Source organism: Anabas testudineus, chromosome 21, assembly GCF_900324465.2.
Source record: "Anabas testudineus chromosome 21, fAnaTes1.2, whole genome shotgun sequence".
Classification (NCBI taxonomy): Eukaryota; Metazoa; Chordata; class Actinopteri; order Anabantiformes; family Anabantidae; genus Anabas; species Anabas testudineus.
The window spans coordinates 15,921,135-15,947,146 of record NC_046629.1 but is presented as its reverse complement, the minus strand read 5'-3'; the positions used below and the strand labels follow the sequence as shown (position 1 = coordinate 15,947,146).

The following is a 26,012-nucleotide window of genomic DNA, read 5'->3' as shown; positions in this document are numbered from 1 at the left end:
CAGAAGGTGATCAAACTGAAATATGGGATTGCAATTTCTAATCATTCATTTACACATACATATTATCCGCATATTGTCATTTTTGTTATTCATCTTACATTGCTATCTCCATAGCTACACATATTGGCACACTCTAAATAGTCCTTCAGTAATTATTATTAACTTAGACAAAAGCAGGGGAACACCATTCAGCTGTGGACTGTTATCTATGTGGACTCCGAATACTGAAATAGTGAGAGACATAGAAAGAAACAGCACACAAATACTGGTCATACTGTCAGAGATGAATGTAAATATATGACATACATTGTGTTATCTCCCTGGCATACAGTACACCCTCACACTTGACTCATCCACTATATTTCCAGCAACATATCATGTGCCCTCTTGGAGGCAGTAAATAAATACTAGTTCTATTCCAAGTATTTCAGTGGGAGTAATGAGGATTTCTCCACTGGTGGCTTTCACATTCATTTTGTTCATTAACCTAATGCTGGCTATGGTGTTGGCGTGATGTGTAATAAACAAATAAATAAATGATTCAATAAATAAACAAAAGAAACATGAAGACTTGTGCAAAGATATCAGTTAAAGTGGCATAGAACCTGTACCTCCATTATCTTAAACCTTCTCCAAAAGTTAACCTTATTCACATTTAAAGGCATTCTTAGCTGTTAACCCTTAACATCTAAAACATGATTTGTTAAGTTCAGGTGTGTAAAAAGGCAATAAGTTCCCAGTTTAAGATTGTCAAGTGAATTGCACCAGTATCATTACTCAACTAGGAGATTCAACAACCTGCCAATTTACTGTGTTTTAATTTGTTGGAATGCTTTGCATGGCTGAGTACAGACCACTTTCAGCAACTACTTCTGTTAACAATCACTGTGACAGTAAAATTAGATAAAAGTCACAACTTGGTATGCTGTGGTATTCTACAGATGCTCTGTATTTCAGCTAGAAGCCTAGATAGAAGGGAGGTCATTAGATGGAACAGGCATAATGGTCAGCTATTTCAAGGCCCTTAAATGGGGCTGATCACTAATGCTCAAAACCCAGACTTCAAAAAGGTCATCGATGGCCCATTTTCTAAAAACCAACATGTCAGTGTCCCTTCACACACACACCAATTAACATCAAGGAGATTTCAGGCTGTTCTATTAATAGCAAGACTTGGATTTCAATGTGGAACTTTGCTGTAAAGCTCATTGCTGAGCTGGTGCCATCTAGGCTGTTGAAGTGCCCGGTGGAGTATCTGGAAATGGGTGTCAATCCTTTCCTCTTTGAGTTTATTCTCTCCCAAGCACACTGAGGCTGTATTCACTCTCAGGTCTCTGGCCTCTATTAGTTGGCCATGTCCCTGTTACATGTGTATGCTAAATGCTGTATGGGTACGATCATACATAATTGTAACCATCAGAGGTAATGACTGCACCTAACAAGTCTTTGGAAAGCTTTTTTGAAGTCTTCGTTAAAGATGGTGTAGATGAGGGGGTTGATCAGCGAGTTGAGGTAGCCCAACCATGTCAGAAAGTCAGCCATCTCCATTGAAGTACTGCAAGAACTGCAGGTGTTGACGATCACCTCTTTGACAAAAAATGGTAACCAACAGATGACAAACGCCCCTATTATTAACCCCAATGTGGATGCTGCTCTGCGCTCCCGTGAGCCAGAGATCCGTGGCCCTTGGTAGAACTGACTTCGACGTGACTCACTACGTGACTCATGCCGACGCGACTTGCATTGGAAAGCCTTCACAGATACCCGCATTCGTTCGCGTGGAGGTTCCTCAGTTGAGGGCTCAGAGATAGACTTCTCTGGTGGGCTTATTGGCTCTGGACTTCGAGGCCCCCCATCAATGTCACCATCTCCAGCGGGGTAAGATGATGGGATCATGCTTCCATTGGTCATGCATGAGTGACGGCTGGCTCGGCTGGCCTCCCTGCGCATATAGAGGGTCTGAGCAGCGCGGTAGATTTTATAGTAGAGGATGAGGATGAGCAGCAGGGGGATGTAAAATGCTCCAAGGGTGGAGTACAAGGTGAAGGCCATGTGGTGGTGAATGATGATGCACTGGTCTTGCTCCTCTGCGTCCTCACTGTAGTGCCGCCACAGTAGAGGAGGAAGCGAGATGAGGATGGACAAGAGCCACACCACTGCTACCATCGCCCCAGCTCTGGCCCCTGTGCGTTTTCGCGAGTACTCCACTGCATCAGTAATGGCCCTATAGCGGTCAATGGCGATTGCAGCAAGGTGCAGTATGGAGCATGTGCAACAAGTGATATCCACACTTAACCAGATAGTACACACAACCTGGCCCATGACCCAGCTCTCTTTCTGGATGTAGATGATACTGAAGGGCATGACCAGAACAGCCACCAGCAGGTCAGTCACTGCTAATGAGCAGATGAGGTAGTTGGCAGGGTGGTGCAACTTACGGGTGACTGCGATAGCTGTGATCACCAGACAGTTGAAGAATGTAGTCAGGATAGCCACTACAGAGAGGGTCAGAGTAAGAAGGATTTTGCTGGGAGGGAGTTTAGTGGTCTCCAGTGAGTCATAACTGCCGCTGTTCGTAGCAAACACTCCTTCAGTGCAATTAGGGAAATCCATTCTGCAAGTGGAATGAAAAAACAGCTGAGAGTTAGACATTATAGAAGCTTAGGGTGACAACAGACAATAGGCCACGTATAGAATCTTGTGATTTCTGCCCATAATACTGAGAATTTAAACAGTCAGTGTTTTAAAGTTCTGTAAAATTCACTTGTTGGACTTGGTCTCATTTTCTTTCCAGTCATCTTCTTTCTAACATTGACAGCCAATGATTTTGCTTTCTGCATTTCATACATAAACATGTCAAAGTGAATAAAAGCAAGGTTTTTATTCAGAATGTGCTTTTAAATATAACGGACTTTCAAGGCTGCGTTCAAGAAAATATTGATTGGCAACGCTTTGAACATCCTTTTTTCAATTTGTCCACAAACATCTGTGAAACTCTGAAAGTATAAATCTCCTCTTACCTGTCCAGGCTCTAACGTGTTACATCAAGTTGGTTCAGTGTGCAGCAGACAGTCTGCTCTGATCTGTCCCGCCTGCCAGCTCTGCCATCACATCAGCTGTGTCATTCATCAATGCCTGTGAGAGGGAGAGAGGGGAGGATAAAGGGATGGAGAGGATGAAGAGAGAAATAAAAACTTACTTATAGACAACTAAGTAAAGATATAACCAAGGACAAATAAAACAGTAAAAACCCCTGCAGGTGCAGAAAATGTTTTTCTTTTTGTCTGTATATTTGAATGTCTGTCTGAGTCTGTGAATATGTGTATTTTCTTTTAACTGAATATTTGCCAGTGATTACTTTGGCTATTAATGAGATTACCCTTTATTGATACATGCCAATCTAATTGTTATAGAGGCTTTGTCAAACTTGACAAGATTAACCTTCTGTGGAAAATACAGATAGTTTTTGGATAATTTGATCATTTTGGAGTAGCTGGCACAACCACATTGCAGTGTGACAGAACGTATCACAAAAGGTAATGGTTGACTCCAAAAATATACCTGTATGACTGTATACAGGGAATGTATGGTTGACGGTTGGTCACTAATTTAGCAACAACCATTATGATTGAATTAAACTGCTCAGGTATGGCTGTTATTGCAGCTCTCCTTCACTCTCCGCATTGCTCAGTATCCTGAAGACATGAGTGGGAACTGTTGCTATAGAAACACAAGAAGTACAGTAGTTTTACTTAATGTGGTGATGGAGCAGAGGCAGCCAAACTCTGACTGTCAGGTCTCTACTGAGAATGTTCGATTCCCAAGCGCTAGGTCTGGTGGTGGGTGGGTGGGTGAAAAAGGTGGTAAGGCTACATGACAACTGAAGAGATAAGAGATTTCAGTTCACTTAACCCTCACAAAGTGGCTTCAACAAAAATGCACTCTCAATACTTAGAAAATGTGTTTTTACTGTTGGACTAAAGGGAGCTCTTACTGGTGTAATACTGTGCCTTATTATCAAAAAATTGAGGTAGCACGAGGTGCAAAATCAAGGTGAAATTGAGGTATTTTCGTCACCTTTACAAACTTGAGCATCTTATATAATATGTAGGTGAAATTCTCCAAGAGCAGTGCAGAGGCATGTGATGAGTACTGTTTCACTACCTCATTCAAGGAGTGGGCACTGGCACTCCCATTGCCAGACTGAGTCACCTGAGTCAACTCTGCTTACTGTTTAACTGCATAAAAGAAATCATATTTCTACTGTTTATTACTGTGGTTTAACACATGCTGACACAAAGAACCCTTTAGATTTCTCTTGCAAAATAACATGTATACTATACACAGTGTTTGTTTTTCTGTATACACTGTTTATAGGAGACACGGTCCTTATTTGATGCTGTTGCAGTGTTGAAAACAGCAGGTTTAGGCTTTTAGCAAAGGTTTTAAAATGTATTCTCATGCTCAGTGCAAAAAAATTACTCACTGAAGTGAACTTTCACTGAAAGTGAACACTTAGAAAGCTGTTTCTTTGCAGCAAAGACTCGGATACAGTTCATTTTACTATACTGGCAGAAAAACGAATGTAAAACACAATTTGTTTTAGCCTATATATCCAGAACAAATTGTTTAACTCCTGTGAAGTTAACCAGTGATGAGTTTCTGTCTATGTGTAATTCTAGACTTTAAAGATAATAATGTTGCCTTCCACATTCCCATTTACCCCTGGATAAATATGGAGGAAAATTTAACATGCAGATTACTTTGCACCGATAGATTATAATTGCTGCTGCACTTCTGTCGTGCTTCATGTCACTGTACTGATGTATTCTCAGCTGTGCATCTGAAAACAGTGACTTGTGTCAGTCTCTGTGTGCATAAATGCATATTGCGCTATCCAGTAAGGGAATAGTGTGGTATGTGTCCTGTCTCTGTGAATGCACATGAATGTAAATGCAATAAGTGCCAGTCTGTCATTGCAACAAAGAAATAATCAGTGATGTCTTGAAACGTTCTAAGCACTGGCTTTCTGCTCAAGGCCATCTGAAGATAAGCTTCAATAAGCCAGTATGCTCACTGCAGTATTCTGAACAAAACTCAGTGCCCTTGGATGAATTCAATGAACAGGGAAAACAGCTTCATTTATTGACTAATAGTCACATAGTTTAAAAATTAGAAATTAACTTTCTAACATGTTTATGGATAGTTGTGATTACAGCACACAGTGAAACTTTTCAGTAATTTTTAATAAGCTCCATAATCGGCAGTATTAGCATATATATTCAGCATTCAAATAACCGTAGATGCTTTCAAATTCCAACAATTTGAGAAGTGAGGTTATTATGGGGCCATAATATTAAGTTACAGTAAGATCACATGATGACACTTCTGCTTTCTACAACAACAGATGCAGCTTATGCAGGTAAGAAGGAGGTTGATACAGCAGAAACATCTCAAAACACTGTATATCATCAACTCTTGAAGACAGAGATACAGAGATTAGTATAATCCATCCTGAATTCACCCACAGCAAATATACACTGCCCGCCCCAAAAAAAGAAAAAGTCACCACCGGACTGGATTTACCTTAGCAAATGGGTCTCCCCCTGGATAATTATTGCATGGATGATTGTTTTTGAGCTGGCAACAAGTTATTTAACCCAAACTGATGCAGTGAGTAGCTTCTCATTTCTTGCCACATCCTGTGGTCGTGGAAAAGATGTTAATCTGTTTCTGAAGGGTCAAATTATTGGCTTGAATCAAGCAAAGAAAACAGAAACAGCTCAAACTGGGTTAAAAACTGCCCAAGCAGAGTAGCAGGGAACCATCATCTTCAATGTGGTCGGAAAAAAAATCTTGAATGCTCATGATCCATGATCATATAAACATTTGGTAAAATCTCATCGCAAAAAGAAAAACTGTAGAACATGTGTTGCTGACTTCTTTGTAATAACGCTATGTTTAAAAATGAAAAGTAAGATCTTTTCCACATGCACAATCTGAAGGGAACTCAAGGAATTTAGGACTAAACAGCTGTGTAGCCTTAGAAAAACCACTTATCAGTGAGGCTTATCAGAAAAAAAGCTTCAATTTGCTGGGGAGCATAAAGATTTCAATCTGGAGCAATGGAAAAAGGCCGTGTGGTGTGATGATTTTCCCTGATCCAGAGTGATGGGGATAAGAAGAGAGGTGGGTGAAGCGATGCACCCATCATGCCTAGTTCCTACAGTACAAGCATGTGGGGGCAGTACTATGATCTGGGGATGCTGCAGTTGGTCAAGTGTAGGTTCAGCAACGTTATGAGGTCAGCTGACTACCTGAATATACTGAATGACCAGGTTATTCAATCAATGGTTTGTTTCTTCCCTGATGATATGGGCATATTCAAAGATGACAATACCAGGATTCATCGAGCTCAAATTGTGAAAGAGTGGTTCAGGGAGCATGACACATCATTTTCACACATGGATTGACCGCCACAGAGTCCAGACCTGAACCCTATTGAGAATCCTTGAGATGTGCTCGAGTAGATTTTTGTGCAGTGGTCCAACACTCCTATCATCAAAAATTAATGCAACTCTGGATGGGATTAAATGTTATGACATTGCAGAAGCTTATCAAAATGATGCCACGGTGAATATGTGCCATAATCAAAGCTAAAGGTCCAACGAAATATTAGAGTGTGTGACTTTTATGTGGACACGCAGTGTATATGCAAACCTCATATACACAGACGTACAAACACCAACTTCATTTTAATTTACACAGTTTACTGTACACTCAGCACCCTGACATTTAATCTCTCTTCCTCTCCTAGAACAGGTAAGCCGTATCAGTCATGTGTAGTAAAGTCTGTGAAATACAAACAGTCTGGCCCAGACAGGACTTCAAGCTGCCAAGTGTTGTCTTGAAGGAGCAGAGCTGTGAGAAAAGCTGTGTGACTGACAGCTCTGGGAAGATGCAAAATAAATGATTAACTTCAGCACCATGTGAGGGCACAGCAGCTCTCATTTGTTTACTGGCTCTTCTGTCTATTTATCTATTTGGCAAATGACAAAGTCGGACCGAAAAGAAAATTCAGCGAAGGACTCTCTTGACAGTTTTTTTTTTGTTTGTTTGTTTGCTGTATTTTTTATTTATTTATTTTTGGTGGAAACAAATGTCACATAGAAGTAAAAGAAATGATTCATTCTAACTTTCTGAGACAGAAAAGCACCTTCTGCTAAAACATGATAATGATGAAGTAACAGTAAACTGTATTTTCAGGGACTGGCAATGGCTTAGAGATTATATGAATAAGTAAAGGGCTGCAGTACTTACACAAAACAGTTCCCTAAAAATTCCTATGTGCTATTTTCACCCTTTATTGGTTATTTTATGATAATGACAGACATCTATAAAAATATAGCTCCATGTTAAGAATGATTAAAAAGCACACAAACAAAAAAAGTTATGTGATCGAATTGTTAACGTGGGTCTAGTTTTCTAGTGATTCATACTCACTGACCGGCATTTCACATAAAAAAGGACATTGCAATTTGTCTGAGTGGGCTAAACTACTGTCATGTCCAGTCACTGTTCTCACTCATTGACCTGTGTCCTTGTTTCAAGCTTGACTGGATCACTTCATGCATGTCACAGCTGGGATTTCACCGCACAAGCGAATGCACACCATGTCACCGTCGACTCTCTCTACCTGCTTCATGTAGATAGAAGTGTAAGCTGGTGGGATGTCCCCTGACTGCTGGATTTGATGGAAGTGGTTCAGGCACTCACTGAACAGGGCAGAGGTGGCGCATGTGTGTTTTTTTTTTTGGATAGCTCATTCATCTGGTAAAACATTATGTTCGTGTATTTGAGTTGTGTGAACCAGCTTCAGTATTGTCTGGAGCATTGTTCTCTCTGCTGTCAGAACAAAGCAAAGCTAATTTACAGAGAGGAGCTAATTATTTAGTAAGTGGAGGCTTGAGTGTGAGTTTATGTCAAATAAAAGACATAAATTCTACCACTGAATGTAAACTGAGTCCAAGTCAGAATCGCAAATCTGGCAAAGCACTTGCAAAAACATAGTGGCAGAATTATGCCTTTCCTTGTTATGGACGACAGAAGAAAAAGCTCCAATTGCTGCTGAACAGGCAGAGATTAGCTGTTCAACAGTTGCACCAGTAACACGGCAGAGATACAAAAAAATATATCAGGCTATGGATCTCAGCGTGACCACCTGTTGAGCAAATTCTGCAACAGGTCTGGCTTCTAGAGGGTGAAGCCAAACTACGGTATTGATTCGTACTTATTGAGCACAGAAATCCCATTACCACCTATAGTTACACGTCTAACATTACACAGCTCACGATTTCACCGGCGAACACGTATACTGCTGGATCTGTGGGATGTTCCATGGCAATTACTTGAAAAAATACCGATAAGCCGTTCTCCGTGATTACGTGAACAAGCATCTGTTCAAGCCTTTGTCTAGTGAGCAGTGAATTAGAGAAATTCTCCACCCAGAACACGCATTTGAGTCCACATGAACAATACAGGTTTAATGTGACTATAGCAATAAATGCCTGAAGCTCTCTGCTGAGTGTAAAATAAATGAGTAATTGTTACCGGTGTCTGTCATCAGCAGTTTCTTTTACACTGCGTGAAGGCATTCTTCTTCAGTATATTTAAATGGAGTATGACAAGTAGCACGAATGATTGATTTGCTGTCTTTAATGTGAAAGTGGGGCATCAAAGCACATTGCCATTGAACATGTGGATCCATACTGTAGTTTAGTTTGATTAAAGCCCCCATAGGATTTGAACTTTTTCCTTGCAGCTTTAAATGTAAGTACTGCAGAACAGGCTTCTTTGGAGAGGGTGACATTGTGGGGAGGTTGCCGTGCACGCAGTTGCATGAAAATTTATCTTTGCTCTCTAAATTACTGAACATCCTGACAACACCACTGCACAGTCCCATCATGCCCTCTCTGTGTCCTCATCCAAACCACTAGGCTGCTGAGTGCATCTTCTTACATTTCTCACATGAAAACTTACTGTACAGGCTTCACTCACGTGTAAGAGTGGTTGTGGAGGACTCTCGGATTGTTTTTAAAGCAGTATTTGTCAGCTCAGTCCGACAAAAATAACACTACTCAGCCTCTTGGAAAGTCAAGTAAGACCCCTTAGACGTCTGACAGTGTGGCTTTGTTTCTCTTTTCTTTACACTCCTTGTAAAGTCTAGTGTTTGCTGGGTGAAGTTCACCTACAGTGACAAGTTGGAACCCAACTTTTCTGGGCATCGTCTGTTGTGGCTACTACAGTATATCAACTAAAAAGGTACATGTATCCTCGTTGTCCTTGTTCACAAGCCAGCACTTTTTTTGTGTGTCTTCAGACTTCATTAGATAATGGAGCTGTTTATTTCAAAAAATAAAGGTGACGCCTTTCTTAACACTTGCAGCGCACGGTACACAGTTTGACATCAGCAGAAACAACGCAAATAAAAAAATAGTTTTTATTAAAATAGTATAAAGACAACATAACAATTGTTGAAACGAAGGAATTTGATATATTTATATTGTATGCTCCTTTTGAAATGAATACAAACATGTTGTAAAAAGCTGTGGCTGTGGCAACAACAGAAGAATGTTTTGGATTTCATTAAAAGATCCTGGGAATCCACACAAATATCTCTTATCTTCAGGCCCTTAGACGGAAATCGCTGTCTAAATCAAACTTTTAAATTGTTTCTGGAAGTCATGGACACACAGAGAGCATCTGACTTATCAGTTATGTCACACAGTTCAAAAGCCACCATGATCGTGCGAGGGTGCCGGGGCGCACACGGCATGGGTAACTTGTACATCTATAAAGGCACCATTCATGCTGAACAAGGTGCAGAAGGTTTTGGAGTAACATGTGATGCTATTCATCATTTTCAGGGAAGTCGTTGCTTATTTCCGCAGGACAATGCCAAACCTGAATGTCCAAAAACAGCATGCGTCCATGCATCCAGTCTGGGTGCTAAACTGGCAGCATGCAGTCTAGACCTATCACCCACTGAAAACATTTGGCACATGATGAAATAAAAAATATGACAGAGGAAGCCAGGAACCGTCCAGAAAAAGACCCAATTTAAATCATATATTAAGAAACAACAGGAACAGGTGAAGTAAAGCAAAATGTGTTGCTGGCATAACAGGTAAAATGAGCATTTATTTCTCAAAAAATAAACAAATGTCTAATTATTTACATTTCATATGTTGTTTTTGTATTATTTTCAATCAAATACATGTTTTATATCAAACTACATCTATGGGTGGGGTGTGGCATAAAAAAATCAAGTGGATGTTTAACAGCAGTTATCATATATTAAAAGATGTGGTCGACTTGCTTTCCTCTTCTGAATTCTTTTTGCTCATCTGAGCTTTATATTATTGGAAAATCACTAGAAGTCTGTTTTTATTTACATTTTACACAGCGAAACAGGGTGGTAAACTGATAAATTTGGGATAAAAATGTGGGTTGACATAAGGCTGAACTTGTCTGTAGTCTGACTCATGACCTGTGTCATTTACTTCAAAGAAATGTTGGTCTACAGTAGCTGCCAGAAATGAGCATATCTCCCTTCAAGTTAGGGTCACGGAGGTTTGGGTTGAATGAGAGTATTTATTTAAATATTTAACATAGTTCATGTGTAGTTTTTTTTTTATATAATTACTGGCTTGATACCAAAATGGTTCAGGTATTAGGAGGCTGCCTTGGCCCAAAAAAGATAACCCCTTGTCGTATGTGTAAGCAGCTTATTAAGCAGTTGAGGTAATTACTGTATAACAGGACCAAAGAAAAAAGCCAAGTCACGTAGTTCACAAAGTGACTTTCCACTACTTGCTTCTTGTTTCCAACCAAGAGTCACTGTTGTTGTTGCTGAATAATTATTGTCAGAGAATGTAATATGGAAAGAAATTAGACATCCTTTAAAATGTACTTGTCAGAGCAAATATGTTGTACACATACATATTTTGTAGGAGATTTGCCATGGGTGTGTGGGGGAGGAAGACTCAACCACTGTAAAAGTACAAACACTAAAAGAGTGTTTGAGTTATAATTCTAAGTGATCCCGTTGCTGTAAACGACCACCTTCACATTACAAACTGATTTGAGTCAAATTTAATATGCACGACACAGTCAACTTCAACTGCCAGATCACACTCTCTTTCAAAGACTCACATGTGTTTACATATGCGTACTCATTCTTAGGTGTATGGAAACATCAGTGTTGATTATAATTAGGAAACCTTTTACTAGAAATAAACATATCTTATGAAACTTAAACAATCCACACGCACACACATACACACATAATTATCTAAAATGCTTGTATAATCAGCCACATGAATTTAATTTTAAGTGCACCTCATGCATAGTTCCTCAGACCAGCATGAACTAATATCCTCTAATGTTCACTGTTTTCCACAAGAGTTACCATGTAATGAGTGCACCTTTGTGTAAATGGCCTGGGTGGAGGCACTGAAGCAAAATTAAATTGATGTGAGGTCCCTGTATTCAAATACTGTTTATGCGGAAATGCAATTTTAGGAATCATTTAATGGCATGCCCTCTTGTCCCCTTCCTGCAATCCTGTCCCGTTTGATATCAACATCAAGCATGCAACAACACGAAGGAAGAAAGAAGAAGGATCATTTAGACGTCTCTTGAATTTAAAAGGTTGCTGCTCAAATCGGAAGGCTTGAATGTCCTTGAAATGTCATCAACAGCAGAGGTCTAAATATAGCCCCTCATCACAACCCAACTGTCATGCGATAACACAACTTTGTCACAAAAATATGGCACCTTTTCACTCCAAGTGTCCCCGCAAATGTGTTGTGTACATGAAGGTTATTTTGGCACAAGTCACTCCCTCATTTAATATAGAAACGCTTTAATTAGAAGGATGTTAAACAAATTGCTAATTTAGGGGCCAAAAACAGATATTTATCTATTCCAATATTCCAATATTTGGTGCTTTGTAGCATATATTAGGAACTTGTTAATAGAAAAAAAATCGTAAACCACTCAGAGAAACTAAATGGGATTACTGAATTTTGATATACTGCTGACTCAAGCAGCATGTTCTCCACAGTCGGAAACAGATGGATGATTAGAACCTGCAAGGTGAGAGAAAACGCTTCGAGTGCCGCAGCAGGGAGCTTTAGAGCAGAAATATGCTTAATAATGTCTTTAGCATAGCTGCTGGGGCTGAAGAAAACACAAATTAGCAATTGAATTACGCTGTGAGGTGTTGAAAATTCTGGCTCTCAAAACGCATTTTTCAGCAGATATTTAGCTCAGAAACAAACTCCTGGTCCATTAGTCTTTGCTCAGCTCACCGGTGGCTGTGCCCAAACAGTGTGCCCACAGCAGGAAAACACTACAAATGTAAGATGACAAGTGAGAAGAACTGGATTGACCAAAGCCTGAGCTTCCAGTTTGTGAGTGAGAGGAACATTCTGGTGCATTAGGTTTGGTTTGATTCCTGTCGAATATAAAATGAAATGCAGTAACTGAAGTAAAGAGGCAGCGATTTACCGATTTATTGATTATTAGCTGCTAAGTTTGCAGCCAGGAAGGCCAGACCAAAGAGGTAACACTATTAATGCAATGCAGTGAATGTGTATACACTGTTATAGCCATTACTGGAAAGAAATCTGTCATTACTCATTCAGTGTTGCAGTTTTGTTTTTATTTTCAATGAAAATGTAAATTGTATTACAGCGTGTTATGGTTTCATGTTTACTGTACCATAACAAATATAATATAACCATATTTATAAGAAACCTTTATAAAATAACCATAGTAATGATATAATTGAATCTCTAACCAATTGTAGACCCCTCAGAAAAAAAGATTGTGTCTATTAGATTTGATTAATTTACTTTAGCTTTAAATAAGCCAAAAGTAAGGACGTCGGTTGATATTTCTTCTAAACCCAAAACAAACCAACCCTTTCTGATAAGAAGTGAAATTCTTTATTGTTGATGCTTATCACTTAGATTTTCCGGATGATCTGCAGTGGGCCTGATGCAACCTCTCACATTCTTCCAACAAATGATAAATACAGCTATGGTATCTTGACAATTGTGATCAATTTTCCAATTTTCAATTTTTATTTTATGTGGATAATTAAAGTAAAAAATATGAACACACATCATCAGGTAGAAGGCTTCCTGATATGGAAATGCCCATAAAACTGCAACATCTTCCCTAATCTAATGCTACGCTGGCTCATATTGACATCAGAGTGAGGGTGTACTGTATCAGGATGAGTGCTTTCCAGCACAGATCCTTAGTGCAATAAAACTATGCTTAACAGCTTAGGGAACACACTTACAGGAGATCTACTATGGCAGAAAACGAAACCCATTTGGGAACGCAGCAGCATCACTACACAGACAGACCAGCTCTTAGTCGATATGCTTATGTTTCTGTGTCTTTCCAACGAGCACAAATCTCCCAAAACACATCGCTTACATAAACGCTGTGCTTTCCTCTCATTCTGGTGCAGCACCTTATTTAGATGTAGAAATATGTGGTGCACGTTGCACAAAAAGTTCATAGAACTCACATTTTCGGCATTATTCACAAACACGCAACATTATCCTGCCTGCATCTACAAGCCTCCCACACATACAAAGTTAACAGCTTTGAAAGTAGCTGGAATGAGTCGTTGAGGTCACAGCAAATTCTCATGAGATGATTAATGGACCAGGGCGGCACTATCACATTTTTTTTTTTTTTTCAAACAATCTTACAGATGTGAATCGGTTGTGGAACTAAAATCAAGCGCATCCCTTCGGCGATGTCAGATCAAGTGCTCCTCGTTGATAAAGCATTCAGAATTTTGTCAACAGTTTTTTACTCTTAATGGTGCGCGAAGAACTCCTGAAATGACAAGTAACTTGTGTTGAAATGGAAGCAAAAGAAGAGTGAATTAATGGACCTTTTAACTGAAAGTTAGTTCACCCTAAACTATAGAAAAGCACTGTGAAAAGCCAGTGTGTTTTTAGACCTACTGGCCTTTTAATAGGACAGCACTAAACTTTTCTATCACTTAAGCAGTATCTAGAAGTCAAAGCTGGAAAGAGATGTTGCTGCGACACCCCTGAGTCCTGTTTAAATCCCCACTTCACCAGCCAGTAATCTTTGAATTCTTCCACACATTCAACGTTTTGTGTTTGCGGCATAACGTGCTGTTTACTCATAAATCAACACAAACAAAAGCAATCAACGTCACACAAAAGAATGGAAGATCAGACTTTCCATCTTCCTTTAAAACATCAGGCGCATATTTGAGAGAGAGAAAGAGAGAGAGAGAGAGAGAGAGAAATGATTGCAGATACTTGCGTGTTCATGTAGTAATAAAATAAAAGCTTACATTTTGACCTTCAGCCTTCACAGGTGTTAGGTTTGCAGTAATGGAAGAGGTTTTAAGATGAGGCTTTAGTGTGAATCCTATTTTAATGGCTAGTTTACTTAAAGTGATAGACTCTATATAAGTAGTTTGAATGCTGCTAATTCTATCCGACAAATTGGAATTTTTGGTGCCTGCTCAGCTTCAGGGATGGTCATGTTGGTCATTCAGGCAGCCTGCATAGAAACGCAGCCCTGAACAAGTGTGTTTTCAGCGGCGCCCTTGAACACAAGCCACCTCGTGCTTGTTATTTTGGTTCTTGGGTTGATTTTTTATTAATGAGCTTATCAGAACTTAACAGATGGAATAGTAATTAGACGATGTAGGAATGGAGACGGTTTGCACATGTTATTAATCGTGTGGCACTAAGCAAGACATCAGTGGACCTGGATGATGCTGAGATATTATCTGTATTAGGCTGAGGCTACACAGCACAGACAGTCTGGTGATACAGTAGGAAGAAGCTTTCCTCCCAAGAGGAATGTCAGCATCAGCCATTTCAGCAAGTACCCCAAAATGACATCATTTTAAACTTAACTTCAAGTAAGTTAGAGCGACAAAAATCCACTTTGATCGGTCAGGATGCATTGTCATGTCAACAAAATATGACACTTTAACACTGGAAACTGTGTTGTTTCCCATTTCCAATCAATCTGAACCACAATTCTAATCAAACATTGGACTTAAAGTCAATTTACTTATGTTACTTTTGTGTCAAAGCCTATTCCAATCTTAACCACTGTACTGTCACATGGTAAAACAGACTTTTTCAACTGTGGAACATTTTGGAAGTGAGGAACACTTCTACTTCTTGTCCAAGAAAATGAGGACAAATGTTTTATTTTGAAAAACCGATGGACTGGAAATGTTTATACGCGTTCATTTTCAATACAGAGCAGTAGTTGCCAAACTGGGGTTGTGGAGCCATTGCAGGGGAGTGTGCATGACTTCATTTCACAATGTGAAATGAAGCTGATTCACTTGGGAACAAAAAACAAACAAGATTGCTGTGAAGCCAGCAAGGCTATCAAGATTCAGTGGCCCATTTCACAAAACCAAAACACTGTTTATATGCAGATTTCAAATGGCAGCGATGTCCCGTTTCATTAATGTTATTTAGCAAATCGTACAAAGCTCTCGCTTGCTCATACATGGGTCAAACCATGTTTTTTTTTTATTATTATTATTAGTCAAATGTTTTAAAAAAGAACATAGTAGAGAATTATCTTACACTACTAATCACAGACTGCAAATTTGTTGAGGGGTTTGCAAGATTTGTTCCGTCCAAAACGAACGTGTAAAGTACAGAATGTAGCCGGAAAACATTTAGTGTGAAAAAACTGTGGTGGGATAGAGTGTAACTTAACGTCTTGGTAGCTTTCATAACTGGTGTCACCCTTACTGATTCAGCTATTCATAGAAGGTGACAGACTTCAACAGTTACGATGCTTATAAAAAGTTTCCTGTAGCGTCCAGATACAGGTGCATTTGTCCTATACTGTAACAGTCAAAACGCATTTACTGCACTCAGGTAATTGCCATCCAGGTAAATCAGATTTACTTCTGCTCCATGTTCGTCCTCTGACCCTGCAATGGTTCTACAACCCCCAGTTTGGGAACTTCCTCCGAAGTGAACCATAAAATATGTTGTATATTTTTGGCTTCTAAAAACACACAGAGGTTTTGCGTTTCCCTTTTATTCTATTCCAGAACCAAACTTGGCAAAATGCTCTTTCCATTGCGTCACATACTCTTGTTTTATGGACTATAATGCACATTGCAGCCTCTATGTGCTGTTCATGGGGCTTTAGGCTTTTAGTCTTGTTCCATTAGGAATCAATTTCATTCATGAAGCCACGGGGAGAGACCATCTTTCAGACATGGACTACTCTATTAGATGTGTCCAGTTGATAGGTGGTCTCTTTAAGTCCACCTCAACCCCTACAGGTTATTTAGGTTATTCAGTTAGGTACTAGGCCATCTTTGCAAAAGACAGCGTCTGTTCATAGAATTAATTTTTCAAACTTAACCTACGGCAACCAACAGCAAATAGATGATCCTTCCTTCTGTCCCTTAATCTGTCGTCATGTGTATCTCTCTGTCTCAGCCTCATATACAAACACACACAAAAGTATGCCTATGTTAGGGCAGGCATGCTGTCTTCATTTTGAAAACCCTCTGAAATGTCTCCATGTCTCCAAAGATGCATGAAAAAACAATGAGCACTGTCTAGCATTTGCATACTTTTGGCAACTAATACTGGCGTTAAAACTTGGAATCGAATGTGATTTCTCATCTGTCATGGATTGGTGACGAATAATTAAACACTGATTCCTGGAAGCTTTTTAACATAGAAATGAAGAATTTTTGCAGTCTTTTATTTTTTTAGAAAAGAATTTGCTAAGAGACACATAAAGGAAAGAGAGAGGCCTATTTTCATGACATGAATAGAGGTAAGATGTATCCAGACAGATTTTGATTGAGGCTCTCACCTCTGTGATATGTTAGTGAAACACTGCAGATCAGACACTTGTCTGGACATTGTTAGAAGTCCGGGTGAAATAGAGAGACGCCAAGAGCAAACTCACTTTGAAGTGCTTTCTTAAAAACTACGTAAGCCGTTTCTTTAAAAAAATGCACTTGTCTCATTAATCTAATATACATGGTAGAACCATAATACAACAGCATGCCAGCCTCCCAAACTGCATTTGTCCTAATGACATTAAGCCGAAGTAAAAACAGCTCAGTCACAGGAAAGGACAAGCTGAAATTTAAGAGGAAGCACCAGCAAACAAACACTTAGGTGAACAAACATACGGCTCTCTACTTTAAAGGTGGTAGCATTATTTGATACTATCAGTGTTGCAAATAGCTTCCAGTGGTATCAAGGAAAAAGCAGCAGTGTAAAAACACAAAGAGTGGGCCTAATTAAAACTATTGAGCTGGTTGTCCACCAAGCAGCCATATGAACTGTAGATATTATAGCCTTTTAACATTTAAACAAAGTGTCACTGCAAATCAATACACTTTCAGTTCACATTGAGATCCATTAGAGTACAAACAAAACAAATATGATCTGAACACACACTTCCTGCACAATATAAAGGCATACAGTGGAAAAAGAAAATCAAACATGTCATCTATATTTTCAGGTTAGCTGTATTTTGTTTTCCAGATGGTACTGATCATTTATTCACCAGCCAAAGTTTGTAAAATATTCATGGTACAATGCCACAACATCCATTTAGCAGGTGATTAAGTGGAGACCTGCAGCCTTTGTCTTTGTCTAATCCATTTTGGCATGTTTTGCTTTGAAACACGCTGTGTCAAATTCACACCTTTTCAAAATCACAGTTTCCATCTACCTCTCACTTTTGGGGTCAATTCTGTGCAAATATTGATGTCAAATGCAAACTTCTATAAAGTTCTAATGATGCTTTCATTTTCTCACCACAGTGACATAGAAGAATTAGTGGATCACTCGTGTATCTGCTTTTATTGTTGCTAGCTTATACTTTCAATTTGCTGATACTAAAGGGTATCTTATTTTGCTTGCATTTTATTGCCTATCTTTGCTTCCACTTGTATTTTTACTGCATGGTTTGTTTTCTCTGCAAAGCTTGTTAAGAAACATGTAAATAAAGATTATTATTACTATTAGAGATGTGGTGAAGTTCTATTTTGGAAATGTACCTGTCCCTGGGCATTAAAATTGTCACTTTGCAATTGACTGACATCAATTTGCAAGTAAGAGCACAAGCAGGGAACTGACACAAGGAAATATTTACAAATTGAATTCTAATGAGGCCAACAGTCACTGGTACATGCATACTTATACTGTATAAATGATGCACATGACTTTTAAAGTTGGTATACAGTAATCTTATGTTAAATAAAAAATGATGCATAACAGATCCACTCAGTGCAATGTACTGTATACTGCAGATTTTAAATTGAAAAGAAAGACAAAAAATACTTGTGCATCCCTATCTAAAAGCCCTCTTGGCAGATTAGTAAGGAAGAGCTAAATGCTTGCTGCTTCATGGCCTCATATCATCACCAGCCACAATGTGTCCTTGGTTTGACTCTGCCACTCATCACTGGTGTCCATTTTTTTCTTTCTAAGATAACTTCCCCTCTGTAATTAAGTACCACGCGTAAGTGTGTCTCCTTGGTCAAAAAGAGCCCAGTGTGGACACCTCCTTCACTATTTCATGTCATTAAAGGGTCCTCAGTGCTGTCCTGTGCTATGATGAAATTCCTGGCTTTATTGTACATAAATTAAAACCCCTCCTTTAACTGACTTTGAAATGAGGCCATGCATCAACCAGCCCAGTATCCTGGGAACTGCATCAATATTTACATCCAGCATCTCATCAAGAAATCAGACCTGACCTGAAATGGTCATTCCCATTTTCAGTGACTGTAATCACAGTCTTTCTCGAACAAACCATTGTGCTAACATTAACTATAGTACCTTTAGTAACTATATTACCATGGCCTGAGTCTTTAAAATGTTGCCATTGCACATTACAAAAAAGCACTGAACTTGAGCTGGGGTTCTGCAGAGTCGCTCAATATTGCCATTCCTGCCTGGCTGTTGAGTTGCATAGACACACATGCACACATCTTCAAATGTATGCACATGTACAATGATGGGGATGCACAAAAGCTTCCAAGTCTCTCACCTAGAATGATTCCTTCACTGTCTCTGACCAGCCTGGTCCGACAGTATTCCTGCACAAATGCTGCAACACAAACACTCCCCTCACATGCAAAGCTCTCGCTTTCTCATCTTATCTCCACACGCGCACCCATCATGCTTCTTGATCACACATAAAATAATGATGTGGGCTGGATCATATATGGGATAGACAAAAAAAATAAATAAAAAAAAAAAAGAGAGAAAGAAAGAAAGAAAAAGACAATTAATTGCTACAAAACATATTCCCAGTTGAATTCCAGGAGGTTTGGAAAGCATGTCGCTCAACAGAATAATGAAATTCATAGTTAGATACAGCATGTGGAGATCCTGAAGATTCACAAGCACAAATGCCACCACTAGAGAGCCTCCACTGTCAGATCAACCTTCCAGAAGAAGAGGAATCTCCTCACCGTTACTATCCCTCTCACTGAGCCAGGTCTGGTCATGATCCAGACAATAGTTAGTCAATACAAATCACCACCTAATACATCAGCCGTTGCCTGATGTCTGGAAAAGGGGGCTCAGATAAATAAATAAGGAAATAAACTCCACAGCCCAATTCAACCATATTTAAAAAGATTAAGATGCATAGTCACATCAGATTATGTTTGATTATTCAGCCCTGACTTTATCAAATCATGTGCTTGAGAATAGTTCTGCTCAGCACAAAGGTTCTGTTGAGCTGTATAAACGTAATGATGAAACCTGGATATTTGCAGAAGACAGTTCAGATGACCAGCAACACATTTACGCCCCTGTCAATTAAATCCCCTGTGCACACACACCGCGTAAAAAGCGCCTGTTCTCAAACTACTTGTCAGTTTCGGTCAATGAATTGAGAAACGTTGCCACCCTCAATAAATCTCTCAACAAATGCACAACCTGCACAAAAATCAACTTACCCGGCCTCCGTTGCAGAGATGGCATGGTACCCCAAAACCAGGCGGCTGAGAGAAAGACTATTACATTCCCATTGAGGTCCATTCACAGCACAGCGACGCTCACGCCGACACCCGTTTACCGTGTCCGACGGGAGCGGGGACGCGCAAACGGCGGCGCGCCTCGTGGCCATGGACGGAGCTTCACAGAGAGAGAGAGAGAGATGCGTCTGTACAAAGAGGAGGTGTGAAGACAAGATAAGAGTAATAACAGGCCTCCGGTAACCAAGGCTAATAAGGAGACAGTCGTTTTTTGTTTTTTTGTTGTTGTTTTTTTGTCCAACAAGTCAATGCCACATTTTCTATAAAACTTTCTCAGATGGCTGTGGTCACTGTCACCTTATTCTAATCTCACTGTACACCATTATTCATGCAGCCTAATATAAGATCCTATGTGGTGGGAAAACGTTAAAAAGGAATACAACATTCGATGCAATTCATAATAAACAATACTTTGAAACTATTGAACAAATAAATCTAAATCCTCTGACTGTTTAGGACAAGATTACAAAATGTTGTTAGGAAATGATATTTAAGTATATTTATAAAGTACAATGTGATCTATCAGTATAATTTCCAATCATCTTTGATCCTGAACTAACTCACCTTTTTCACAATGTGCTCCAGTGAGAGCAGGATTAAAATACTCCAAACCTTTACTAACTGACTTTAAGTCCACTAAATCCACAGAAGATCCAGCTACAGAGCCCTGAATTTGCCTATATGATGTTAGCGTCTATTGTGGAGATTTGGACCAACGTTTAGTGTCTGGCAGGAGACAAACGCTGGGCATGAAATGTGAATTTATAGATATCAAGTCAAAAATAATCGCGTTGCTCACATTAACAAGTTAGTTCACAGTATCACAGTAACACATTCATTTATTTTACAGAGAAAAGTGTGAAATCATTTAATGCAGGGGCGATGAAAAGGTCCATTAAAGAGTTGAAACACTTTCAGCAAGGAGCTATCGAAAAATCATTTTAATGTAAAACAGGCCAATTAATGGTATTACAATAATATCAGGGGTTTGGCTGATGGTCATAATCGAGGCCTTGGAAAACACTGGTTACAAAATGAGCTGGCTCGTGATCTGGATTTGGAGGTGTTACATTTTCCATCAATCTCTCAATTCACCTCCCTCCGAGCACTGTAGCTCTTACTGCCGCGCGTTTAGCTGGGTGTTATGTAAATGTGTAGTCACTTTGTTTCCTGTACAAAATCCCTGATTGATGTTTAAATTCCCTTGACTAACTGTTGGGCCGTGGATTGGTTTTTATAGCGTGCTGCGCTGGTAAAATTTGAACAGTCGGATGTGATGTGTGGGCTGATGTGCATCGTGGATTGACAAAAGAGAAGCCAAAACTACCCCGACAGACAATAAGTGATTCATAGTCCGCTGCATAAATGCATCGAGAACACCCGTTTCTATTTGTTGAAATGGTTTCTTGAGATTCTTTAAAACATCAACATCAATGGGAAATGTTGATATTTCTCACCTTGAGAATTTTTTCTGTGTTCAATTTAATAGAAAAAATAATGTTTAATGGCTGAAAAATAAAATGCGTTATTAAAAGAGATATTTACTGCAGTTTAGTCACTTTGTCTTGACTACAGTGATGAAGCGTTATGATAGCAGCAGCCTACAACAGCACTTCAGTGCAGCTTAAGCCGATATTAGTCACTGGGAACAATATGCAGGCTGCCAAATGAAAGAAGGCCTCCATTTAATCAAGTATTGACAGATTAAAAGATGATACAAGGATATGGAGTGACTCTTGGACAAATGTTCAATTTTCCTTAAAGATGAGTCTTAATATAAATCTCCAAACTGTGAGCGGCTCCGTGAGGACTTGGTGGTACTAAATTCATAGAATGACTAGACTTGTCTCTGAAAAAGGCCCACAGCTACAGTATAGCATAACAGCAGTACACCAGTTTTTAACAAACCAAAAAAAAAGAAAAAAGAAAAAGGAGTCTTATGCTTCAAATACAGTTGCTCTCGGGCTTCTCGTCTAGTAGCTGTACAGTGGGTGGTAAGAGCTCTTCTGTTCCCTGAGAGAACAGTGCTTGAGTAACTCTGGGAAGATGCAGCACTATCATAAGGGAATTTACCTTTCCCTTTGCAAAATACTGAGTGCCTCTTAGAAAGTAATGGAATTCAACGATAGTTCCTATAAGATCCTAAAAAAATAACATCTCAACGATACCGTGGGGGAAAAAACCCAGTCACGATTCATGCTATAACATTTTATTACGCATTGCAGTATTGTGAGTGAGTAAGTATAAGTATAAGTGTAAGTCATATTGTTTTTGCAGTAAATAGTTTGAGTCACATATAGAAAATTACAACATCTGCTGGAAAGTTTTTGACAATATGGATCCTGTGTTTGAAGTGCATTCAAATTCAGGCTCTCAGCCAGGATATAATCCCTGAAAAATGTTTTGCCTTTCCAACTTTATTGTGGCTGTGTTTTCTTATCAGGGACGTTTGCTGGGAAAGCAATTACTTCAGGCCAGGTTTAACACTATTAATGTAATATTTCATATGCTCATTATGAAATAATAAAACAAAAATGTAAAAATGCATTTCAGCTTCAACTGTCAGAGCTGGTGCACAGAGCACAGACAGGGGGTGGGGGGCCCTAAATGCAGACCCGCAGGTAGGAAGACAGGTGCAATGAAGTAAGAAGTACAGATAGGTGGGTACAGGAGCAGGTGAGTGGGCTGAGGAAGGACTTGTGGCAATTAGCTATAGTTTGACTGCACTGTAGGAATTACAGCAATAAAGTGACTCTACTATGAAATAATATAATAATATATAACACAATACTGTAAAATAATGAGGTGGAGACTTACATTTATAGACTTGTATGAAGTTGGACAAAATGTTGCATGTGCATGTTCATGTTAACTGATGACTCCCCAGTGCATTGTATGAAGTATGACATTGTATGCGGTAAAAGGCTGTTTCGTGTACTGTCAGTACATACACTCTGTTTGCTACTGCAAATGTCCAAAATTGCATTTGAGGTAAGCACCAAATGCCGTAATAACACACAACACTTAAGAAAACAGGTTGTAAATGTAGCTTCTGCATACTGCACATAGGATCCTCTCTTCTGGCGTCTTGGACGTGCAGCTGTCAAAAGTGAACAAGCTTCATGAACTCAGGAAATGGAAAGAGAGAGGTTTCGTGCAGGTTGAGCTCTCTGCTAGTGGGCAGACCCTTAACTCACTTTGAAAATGGATCCTGATCCACCGTTGTATTCATGGCAAGTCTGACTGACTTTCTTGGCACCTAAAAAACTGTAGTTCCTTCACTCCCAAAACATTGTACTTGATATCTCCAAACTGCTTCTCACCATTTTACCATCTTTATATCTTCAGTGTTTTAAAATATCAAAACTATATGTATATACACGGTTGCATTTTTATTCTCTGTTACAGAGAGACATTATTAGGGCGCCTTAATTGAGAAATTACAGTCAACCTTGCTAATTAGCGATGACAGTTTTTTTCTTGTCGCTTCGAAGATTAACCAGCATAATTAATGAACCGCACACACAACAGTTTATCTTTGCACGTGTGCTTGTCACTGTGATGAACACAGTTTAATGCTCTCTCACTAATTAACAATTAACACATAGACGTCGCATGTTTGCATGTGGAATATGACACCAATTTCCAAATCTGAAAGTGGTCAATTATTTACACATTTTATTCCAATTACCAAGATTTACTGTCTGATCTTCAGCTAAATATACTTTGCAGTATGACAGAAAGCATCATGTAGCTGTTTTGAGAGACAAGAGTCCTGTTTATTTGAAGCTTGAATAATTAAAATAAAAGTTCTACTGAAAATACAGGATTTGTCTATTTGTCTCACTCCTCTATGTTGTCATGCAAGTTGTCAAATGAGGTCAACAGAAAACTCCTGCAGGTGTTCTTTAAGACTGCACAACTGTTGTGTTGTCTGCAATGATTAAACAGTGTGGCACACCATCATCGTGGTCAGCCTTTTGTTTTACTCAGTGCTGTTTGCAGAAATTGTCTCAACCTGCTCATGTTTTAGAGGCGATAATTGGGACGATGGAGATTATCAAGAAGATTTGAGGTAATTAACCTGGAATTACTAAATGTTTTATGAAAGCTGGGGGAAAACCCCAAATGGCCATACTCTCTGCTGCTGAGTAAAACACATTCTTCTCTGCTCACCTTTCCACCGGAGTGACTGGAATCCAGAAATAGCTTTGCATTCATTACACTCAGGAGATTGGAAACCCACCAAACCTGCAGCACAAGCATGCAATGGTCTCAAGGTGCACGTCCAATAAGTCCTCCTTTCCTCCTTAGCCTGAGATGTAAATTGCAGGCTGCCTGAAGTAATCCAAGACTGACCTACTCTTGTCTTCGTACCTCCAAACATCTTTGATTGCGTTCTGTATACCTGTCTTCTGTGCTTTTTTAACCACAAGACAGCAAACTTGTAATTAGAGCCCAAACTGCACTCGGGAAGGAACCGGTGCGAACGTGTGAGCTCAGGAGTTTGTTGCCGAGAAGCTATAAGCACCAGCATCAGCCTCCGCATGTTGCTGGTGCCATTACTTTGATCAGCGTGTTGATATCCCTGTCATTCCTCTGGCTTTGGAGGTACTCGATGCAAAGTTGGAGTTTGGTGGATGCATAGTATCAGACCAGTAAAAGATGCTTAAGTTGTGATGACACCCCTGCAGAGATGCCAGCCTCTCATGTGTCACAACACAGCTCTGGTGGTGATTAAGGCTCATTTAATTCACCATAGTGCTTCTGTGGGTGTGTGCCTTGTGTCAAATCTTAGCTACACATTGATAACAAATTGCTCGAGGAATATTCATTCCCCACACTTACAATGGTAAGTGCGCATTTTCTTTCCATTCTTTGCTTCTCTTAAAATTCTCCCTCATGCCTTTGACAATTTTAAGCGCTACAAGAGCAAGAAATTACAGGTTTGAGGCTGAAGGAGCACTCGGTAAAAGAGCATTCAAATATAATCTTTCTGTTTTACTGAACTGCAGTTCATTATTATCAAAACAAATCAGCTATTTCACCACCTACACGATTGCATTTCAAGAGCACAACACAAATAATTTGAACCAAATGTTCTGTCCACAGTGTGGGAACAGTAGTGAAGGTAGAAAGCGCGAAACAACCTCGAGTCACACTTGTATAACATGAGAGTAGTGCGTTCATCAGCTATTAGTCATTTAAGCGAGACAGATGGATGGCACTGCTTCTTTAATTTAATAAGATCAACATGCGATAGTTTCCCTGGTACTTGCCTTGTCTGAGGCGGCCATGTGCCCATTCCTTAAAAGCAATAATACACCGTTACTCACTTTGGTGTGCTTCCAAGGTGCAAGTTAGTCTTGGCAAGTTTAGCAACTTGTCAATTTGATCAAGAAATCTTAGATTGCGGGAACAGTGTGACACACACAAACACAAACACAAACAAAGAATCATGCACAGAGGAACACGCCGATCTTTTCCTCAAATGATTGTTTTTACATTTTTCATGAAGCCAGATCCCCCCCCCCCCCCCATACGTCTGCCTGGAGTTCTGATAGAATCGGTGAGAGGGAGGTGGGGCAGGTTCGCACACAAATCAACGTCGACTCTGCAAACAAACACAGGATTTGTTTTGATCACTAATGAACGCCGTCGAATATAATCCGCACGCGGGCGTTGTAGCTTGCGCTGTGTGCCTCTAGCTCTAAATGTGATGGGTAAAGTAAAGTCTTTTTCTTTCTGGAAGACCTTACACAGCACCATCAGCAGAGGAATCATCAACAAGCTGAATCGTCACATGGCTCAGTCTTAATAAAAACCCAACATTAAAAGCTTCATAATGCAGGGTGATTGCATTGTGATGGCA

The 26,012-nt window shown here is 39.5% G+C and overlaps 1 protein-coding gene across 1 annotated transcript; it reads right to left on the bottom strand.

Moving 5' to 3' along the window:
* Positions 1 to 884: 884 nt before the first annotated feature.
* On the bottom strand, positions 885 to 20,151 carry htr1fa (5-hydroxytryptamine (serotonin) receptor 1Fa). Its single transcript, XM_026376061.1, has 3 exons — positions 20,063 to 20,151; positions 3,021 to 3,135; positions 885 to 2,614 (listed from the first exon to the last, which is right to left on the bottom strand). Exon 3 carries the CDS (start codon positions 2,611 to 2,613, stop codon positions 1,417 to 1,419), a length of 1,197 nt encoding a protein of 398 aa, XP_026231846.1. The 5' UTR covers position 2,614; positions 3,021 to 3,135; positions 20,063 to 20,151; the 3' UTR covers positions 885 to 1,416.
* Between the last annotated feature and the right edge of the window lie 5,861 nt (positions 20,152 to 26,012).

Coding starts and splice junctions, on each gene's coding strand:
- htr1fa (XM_026376061.1), bottom strand. CDS start 2,613: ATGGATTTCCCTAATTGCACTGAAGGAGTGTTTGCTACGAACAGCGGC.